Genomic DNA, 8,035 nt, shown 5'->3' with positions numbered 1-8,035 from the left:
GAGACGCGGCGCTGAGCGGACGGAGCTGCAGCCGGGTGGGGTGGGGCGGAGCTGCGGCATCCCCGTGTGCGCCGTGCGGGCCGCGCTGCCGCCGTGTGCATGTATGGAGCCGCCAAGGGGCGGGGGGGGGGGGAGTCACAGAACGATGCGGGGCCGGAACGAGCCGAGCTGGAGAGCGGCAGGGGAACACCGGGAACACACAACATAACACAACACAACAACACAACACAACAGCACAATACAGCCCGACCCCCAGCCCTGCACGCACCACCCAATCCCGGCGGCGGGGAGCCGAGTCCCGTGAGCTCCGGCAGCGCGGGCCGATATAGGAGCGATATTTCTGGATGGGAGGAGTCAGGAGCTATAAGCTCATTTTGCAGCTCAATTAGTGATGCCCCAAACGCCTCCAGACCTGAACGTCCCTGCCCAGAGCCTGTGAAAACCAGGGCACTCCTGTGCGCCTGCATGTAACAGTAGTTTCAATGTAGGTAATGATCCTTCAAGGTGAAGTGCCTGCGGGTTCTGCAGCAAAAGGGTTTGATGGCCCCATTGAGGCGGGGATGGATCCAGAGAGAAAAACAGGGAAAACTGGCTGCCTGCCGTCCCCTTGGTCACCCCCATAGGACCCCACTGAGCTCCAGGCCCTTCTCAGCTCCATTGCTCCTCTCTGGACACACTCCAGGGTCTCAGAGTCCCTAATGCTCCGAAAAAACAATAAAGGAAGTTGTCCAAGGAGAGGTGAAAAGAACCTCATCGCTTATTCACTGCAGGGAAACATCTTCAGTTTGGGGGGTAAACGGAAGAGAAACGGCTGCATAAAATGACAGCTTACAGACAGGAGGAGGCTGTCAGGTGTCACGGTGTTATTAAAGGCCACAAGAGCACGAAGGGAAGGAGTGCAAGAGTGGGATTAGGGCAGGGGAGCTCCTGAGGGCTGCCAGCAGATCTGCAGCCTGCGTTCGATCTGTGTGAAACCCACATGGCACAGTTTGACTTCAGCACATTGGCACATCCTGAGCACAATGGAGTTATTGGTGCGAGGGCAGTGCCTGGGGGATCCCAGCTATTCCGTGCTGTGTAACAGCAGCAGAAAACAGCTGCAGAGAAACCTCAGAGTGCTCTGTGAGATCTCAGCTGCAGCTTATCTTGGGCTTTGGAGTCTGAGCACAGGGACAGCAGAAATCCATCTCCTGTCCTGCACTGAGCTGGGCCCAGCAGGGCAGGCAAACCAGGGCCTGATCTTTGGGAAGGCTCCTGACGTGGATGTGAGTTAGAGCTCAAAGATGAGTGTGATTCCACAATCATTATTGTCATCCTACAGACTCCACGTTACACAAAGCGGAAGGCACTTAAACCTGCCCTAAAAGCATCATTGCAGTGGGAATATCACATCTCACCCGTGATTCACGGCCTTAAGCCCTGCAAACACTCCATTCTATGTGATGTCATTATACCTATATTGCTAGCATGCTGTAGATTCGGTGCACGACGACTTTAAAAAGACACATTTAAGGCTTGTCTCACAGAAAGGAAGAAGTGACCATGAAATATTATTATTTCATCTGAGATGTACTTAGTTATGGAATGGAGCACTGATGAATCACGAGGCAGCTCTGCTCCGAGCATCGTGCAGAGGAGCTCATGGGCTTCTCTGGGACTGCAAACCTCCCTCTGAGGAATCTTAACTGCAAGAAACCTGGCCTGAAGGTTTGGTCCCCATTCCCAGTGTTGTGACAAGAGTCACCTCAGTTCTCTGTTACTTTACTTCAGATAACCCCACTGGGTGACCCTTGTGTTGGTCTCTTACAATTGGATCTAGGAGGTGCTGGCTGCCTGTGTTTATGATGAAAGAGCAGCAGTGATGTGGGTCTGTGTGAGGTCACAGTCATTGCTGGGTTGGGAGGGTTTGGCCCCCAGCTGTCGAGCAGAGCTGGTGCTCTGGTGAGCGTACTGCACACAGACACTGAGCTGTGAGCATTCCTTGTTGGAGATCATCCTTTGGGAGCCCACTGCAGGCACCGCTGCGGCGTGTGTGTGAGCTGGGCACAGCCCGGACTGACCAGGCCAATAAGGTGAGCTGGGTTTGGTGCTGGGCGGCTGCTGGAAGGAGTCTGAGCAGAACAGCTGGGCTGGGGAGGAGCTCCCAGCTCAATGGAGGCCCTTCCGAGTGGCTGTTTGCAGGGGAAATTGATTCCTTGTGAGATTCTGTCACACGTTTTGGTGAGGATGATGAACTGCCATTACTGCCCTGTGTGATGCTGCAGTGCAATGGAAAGCACAGCAGTGATAATGGGGTATCAAAGTCCTGGGCTGCAGCAGGTGAGGATAAGCCCGAGTGCAGCAGCTGTGGGGCACAGAAAGGAAGGAAAAAACTGCTGACCATTGGAAGGGCTCAGGCAGGCAGTGATCTCCAGTCAGACACCCTCACCTGCACTGCCAACCTTTCAGTGATGTCTGGGAGGGGTTTGCATGTGCCTGAGCTGCCCTGGGTTGGCCCTGCCATCCCACCAGGTGCTCAATCTCTGCTTCAAGCCGTGACTGAGCATCGCTGCTACAGCCCTGCAGAACTGCTGCTGGTCCCCAGCCTTTGTTTTAGACATTAGAAGGGAAGGAGAGCACAGACTTCATGGAGTGCAACTTGTGCTTTATTGACCCCCGGATCCAGCACATTTTTAACAGAACCCCCTGAAGTCCTGGTGAGATCCAGGTGCTGAGCTGGGCCGTGGGCTGTGCAGTGACATCACAAGCACAGTGAGCTCACAAGCGCTGCCTGGGGCCACGGCTGCCACCAGTGAGTGCCAGAGCCGTGAGTGCTGCGCAGAGTGTGGACACGCTGTGTCAGCCCTTGTCCCGGCTGGCAGTGACGGTGGTGGTGGCTGCTGGTGCTACCTGCTCTCACTGACAGTGTTGCCCAGCCATTGCACTGGTGTGTTAGCTGGAAGGGAGGAGAACTGCAGCTGTGCCCGGGTAAGCCAGAACTGGAGGTTTCTCAAACGTGTGAGTGGTAGCGCTGCATCCACTGCAGCTGCAGCAAGGGTAGATGATGGAGTCCTTCTCATGGCAGGAACACAAAATGTATGCTGCAAGGTATATAACTGCTGGTGGGATGGAGAACAGCACTTGCTGGGGAAGTCATGGCACTTAGACACACATTGGTTCCAGAGCTGGCACAGTTCTTGCAATCAGCTGCTTCCAAGGCATTGCCCTCCTCGAGAGCCCAAACTGCATCAAAAGAAAGCTGGGAAAATGCTTATTCCTCATGATTCTTCCCTTGTAGGCACTTCCTGTAGGGTTCCGGTCCGAGAGGACTCTTTGGGGATCCAAGCAGTTCGAGCACAACCGTCTCTTTGCAAGAGCAGGGAATTCCTCTGGAGATAACCCAGACGGGCTCTAAGAATTTCACCATGTCTCAGCAAAGAGGCGACTGCTACTTCTACTTCTACTCCACCTGCACTAAGGTACGGTTGACTTTCTTCTGCCTGGGTTTTCTTCCATTTCCTCATGTTGAAGAGAAAGTGGTGGAGCAGGGGAGACCTGCTGGTGATGTTACCCTCATAGCGCTGCTAACAGCCTGGGCTAATGGCATGGACATGTTTCAGGCTGTGCTCTTATTTTCCTGTGGTTTCCTTGTGCTTGCAGGGAGACAGCTGCCCCTTCCGCCACTGTGAAGCGGCTCTGGGGAGCGAACGAGTCTGCAGACTGTGGATGGAGGGCGGCTGCTCGAGGAGTAACTGCAAGTTCCGTCACATGAGGATTGATGTGAGTGTTTGCCTAAAGATGTGCTTTCCAGCTTAGTCTACAACACCACTTTTCATGGCTGTGGTTGGGCTGAATGCACTTCTGCAGGCTGGATATGTTTGCTGTGAAAATCTTACTGGTTTCTGTTTCTAGAGGGGACTGGGAGGAGGTAAAGAAGGCAGAGAATTCAGTGCCTTAGGTATATCACAGCGGGAGATGTTTGCATTAGGAGCCAAAAGCATTTTCTCCCCAGATGCAAAAAGCTCGCATTGCTCAGCCTCCTAAAGCTGCTGGAGCTGGGTGGTAGGAGAGAGTGGCACTGCCCTCCTGCCAGCAGGGCTCGGTTGTGCCCTATCGGGCCTTCTCCATCCTGGATTTCTCCAGAGCAGTTCATTCTGGCTGCTTGGAGTAGTGAAAGGAGGGGCAGGAAATGAGGGTACAGAGCTAAGGCTCCACACAATGGTTTCTGATGGCTGTTGGAGCGCGGCATCTCCCTGCAGACCTGATGTGCCCGTTTCCATGGCCCTTTCTTTCCTTCTCTCTGCAGAAGCAGCGCAGTTTGATTCCCTGCTTCTGGGAGAACCAGCCCGGAGGCTGCCAGAAACCACACTGCGCCTTTCGTCACCTGAAGGAACGCGGTGGGAACAGACCAACTGCACTGCTGAGCCACAGTGAGTGTCCGATGGCGTGAAGCATGAAAGGCTCAATTCTGAATGTCAGTTCTGAGCGGGTGCGGGATGCATGTCACCATTCATTGGGGTGGCAGGGGAGAGTCGTGATAGTGAAATATCCGTCTGTGCTTTGGCTGTCAGAGCAGCGCTGGGCTTTTTCTGGAGTGAGGAAGATGCACTGCAGGTCTGTGCTGACTGCACAGCATTTGGGCAGCGGAAGGCAAATGTAACAAACAGTGCTTGAAAATGTGAAGCTTGTGGTTGACTGTGCTCAAACCTGCCCCCAAAGAGACGCTCATCAATCATTCCTTGTTTCTTTTCTGCCAGAAGTTGACACCAGTGGCCTTCCTCCAAAGAGCGGCCTTGCAGCAAGTCTGGGGAACCAGACAGAGGTTGACAAGGCACCAGAGAGAGGTACAGATACTCAACAGGCTCCTGGGTTTGATGCTCTGTTTTTCTACTGAGATCTGACTGTTCTTTCCCGGGACTCTTTGCAGTTGACATCCCAGTTTCCTCCCATGGCCCGGCTGGACTTAAACGCAAACGGTCGGAGGAGGAGAAGGGAAAAGCGGGGGAATCGCCCTGCAAGAAAAGAGTTAAAGGTGAGCACGAGGAACTCGTTACGGTGCCTCAGAAAAGCAGTGCTGTCATTTTGCATTGCTCTCTGTCAGACTTTTCCTTGCCCTGGATTATTACTGAGTGCAGCTATTGGGTTTCTTTGTTCCTTTGTACGCGTTGTTGGTACACAGAGATGACCGTGTGCAAAACATGGCTGAGAATCCCGGACAGGGCATTGCAATTCCACTGGCCAAATGTATTTAACTTTGTGGAAGGGTGGTGGGACTGATAAGAGAACTTGATCTCTCTTGAGGCGCAGCAAGACAGTACCAGCTCTCTCTTCCTTTTACTTTAGGTGGGCGCAGGGTCTCTGTGAGGCCCATTGATTGGAAAAACACCTTCCCCCCAACGCGGAGACAGAAACGAAAAGCAGCAGAAATTCATCCATCTGCTGCTGAGGATGCGGATGAGCCCCCAGCTAAAAAACTACCAATGGTAAGAGCAGTGGAAAAAGCAGTAGTGGATATGAAAGGTTTACATTGCCCTTGAAGAAAAGGAAGAAATTCCAAGTGTTCTACAGCTCTTCTGTTTCCCTTGAAGGCAGCAGATGTCTCACAAGGTACTTGTGGAAACTCTGACCTGTGCTTCATACTCTGTCTTGTTTCTTCCTAGGAGACTCTTGCTTCAGTCCCGCCCGAATACACCGTGCTCAGCACCGAAGTCATAAAGCTTCCAAGCAGGTGATGACCACAACTTGTTCTTCCTTAATGCCCTTTTCCCATCAGACAGAAGTTCTTTCACACTGGGGGAAAATGGGGTGTTTGAGATGTGTCATGGCATAATGCAACAAAGGAAGAGGTCATCTGAGATCATTGAAACTGCTTTGTCAAAACCTCTGCTGAGTTCATGGGGAAAAGTACCTCAGCCAGCAAGCAGGATTTTGCAGAGGAAGATTTCTTGACATGTTTACAGACAAAGCATTGAGGGTGGCAATGTGTTTCTGCTACAAAGCCCAGCCCCTGATTGCCAGACTCAAACTGCTCTACTTGAACAGATGAAAAAGGCACCTGCTGGTTTCCTTAACTCCAAAGGCAGCCGCAGGTTAATCGAATCACCATCCCTATGTGGGTGTGAGGGGCGGGAGGGTCAACTACAGACCTCAGAGCTGAAAGCACATCTCAGAAATGTCACGTAGATTGTTCTTTTCCTTCCCACAAGTCTGGAGCTGCTCCCAGGAAGCCATGCAGACCCCATGGCACAGCCAGAGGAATCCAACACTACATCATGTTCCTCACAAGGGGCAGAAAATTAGCAGCTGAGCTGCACAGGGGCGGGGGAAGCAGCCATCACTGAAGACAACAACCTTGAGGAGCTTCTGATGGAGCTCACAGAAGAACTGGAAGGAGAAACTGATGTGACGTTGAGGATGTGGATGAGCTCCTTCTGGACCTGTCCGACATGACGGCTTAACACCATCGCCTGATTGGACAGTTTAAAACAACAACAATTAAAACCAGCCCTGTTCCTTTCCAGCCCTGCTCCTTTTTATTGTTACTCTGTGGGTATTTCTGAGACTCTGCACAGTCTTAAAGCCGAGTCAAAGCAGTGACAATCAGCACTGACTGCATCCTGTTCTGATTTCCTTGTGGCTCTGAGTTCAGGTCCTGCACCCGCCGCCAGCTCTGGGTGCTGCTTCAGCATCGAGGGCACAAAGCTCCTCTGTGGGCACAGAACGGCGTCCATCCAGGGCTGAAACTTCCTCCTTCCTTCACCCTCAGCAAAACTCTGCCTTGGGCCCAATGGGAGCTCTGCTGTTCTGATTCCTTGGGCAACCCTTTGAGAAGGCAGTAACAGTGGGCTCAATAACTGAGGCTGAAGCACAGCACTCAGGGCAGGGGCTCATGGGGGAACACAACGACGGGGGATTCAGGAGCTGGGGGCAAAGCCGCTGTGCAGGGAGCGGCCCCAGCAGCCGCCGTGGCTTCGTGGTACCCCGGTGGTCGGGGCCTGGGCGGCCTCTGGCGGCGGCATTGCTGGCACAGCCCTTACGTTCCTTTCCATTCCCTCCCGTTCCCCATCCCATCCCATCCCACCCCATCCCATCCCCATCCCATCTCTATCCCATCCCATCCCATCCCCATCCCACCCCATCCATCCCATCCCCATCCCGTCCCTTTTCGTTCCTCCCCGCCCACCCAGCGGGGAGGATGCGGGATCATCTATGAAGGTGCGGGGCCGGGCAGAGCTGCGGGGTGTCCGTGCTGCAGGTGCCATTGCCATTGCTTTGCCCCATGTTTGGCTTTAGCGTCCTTCTACTCCATCGGATGGGATTGGACCGCACTCCGCCCGCAGCGCAGCGCACTGAACTCACCACACCAGGTCTCCGAGCCTCAGACTCACGGCCGCCATCTTACCGACACCGCACAATGCACCACAGGACAGCACAGCACCACGAGGGGCGGGGGTGGCGGAGACGGTGATTGGATAGTAGCGGTCACGTGGGCGGGAGGGCTGTCCTTCTTGCTGCATAATCAAGTTTCTGCCAGCCTGTTAGACTTCCCCACGCAGAAACCACTTGGGAGGTTTCACAGAAGGAATGGATATCTCGCATTCAAATTTGGCTTCTTCAGGCTCAGTCACATCCTCATCACACAGCTCCTTTACTAGATTAATGGATTGCTCTTTAAGAAGGATGGAACAAGAGAAAGCAGATATTTAGAAAGAATGTAAAAAACTCTTACATTATCACCCTACTTACTCACGTCAGCATTACTGCACATGAACACTACACCTATCACCTCAAAATGCCTTAAAAAATCATTAAAAAATAATAGAAAGAAAGGAATGTTGTTAAGAAGTCAGACAATAAGACTGACAACCTGAAGAGAGCCCAGATCTTCTGATTCCCAGTTCAACATCCAAATCAAACCATGACCTTCCCATCCCAATATCAAACTCCTCGCATTACAAAATGGAAAAGAGGTTCAATGAAACACGAACACTGATAAATACTTTGGTTAAATACAGCAACTTAGCTCTGAACAACAAGTTTTCTCCTAGTAAAGGTC

The 8,035-nt window shown here is 52.7% G+C and overlaps 1 protein-coding gene across 1 annotated transcript; it reads left to right on the top strand.

Moving 5' to 3' along the window:
• The first annotated feature begins 3,363 nt into the window (after nt 1-3,363).
• LOC146751679 (uncharacterized) lies at nt 3,364-6,279 on the top strand. Its single transcript, XM_085533871.1, has 8 exons — nt 3,364-3,458; nt 3,640-3,759; nt 4,286-4,409; nt 4,737-4,823; nt 4,907-5,011; nt 5,323-5,462; nt 5,640-5,707; nt 6,186-6,279. Exons 1-8 carry the CDS (start codon nt 3,405-3,407, stop codon nt 6,277-6,279), a joined length of 792 nt encoding a protein of 263 aa, XP_085389997.1. The 5' UTR covers nt 3,364-3,404.
• The last annotated feature ends 1,756 nt before the right edge of the window (nt 6,280-8,035 follow it).

This window comes from Coturnix japonica, unplaced genomic scaffold (genome assembly GCF_054131305.1).
Source record: "Coturnix japonica strain WE unplaced genomic scaffold, WE-NBRP24 Scf065, whole genome shotgun sequence".
Taxonomy (NCBI): Eukaryota; Metazoa; Chordata; class Aves; order Galliformes; family Phasianidae; genus Coturnix; species Coturnix japonica.
The sequence above is the reverse complement of the archived record's forward strand: the minus strand, read 5'-3'. Positions and strand labels throughout refer to the sequence as shown.

Coding starts and splice junctions, on each gene's coding strand:
- LOC146751679 (XM_085533871.1), top strand. CDS start 3,405: ATGTCTCAGCAAAGAGGCGACTGCTACTTCTACTTCTACTCCACCTGC. Junction 3,459..3,639: donor TCTACTCCACCTGCACTAAG/GTACGGTTGACT, acceptor TTGTGCTTGCAG/GGAGACAGCTGCCCCTTCCG. Junction 5,012..5,322: donor CTGCAAGAAAAGAGTTAAAG/GTGAGCACGAGG, acceptor CTTTTACTTTAG/GTGGGCGCAGGGTCTCTGTG.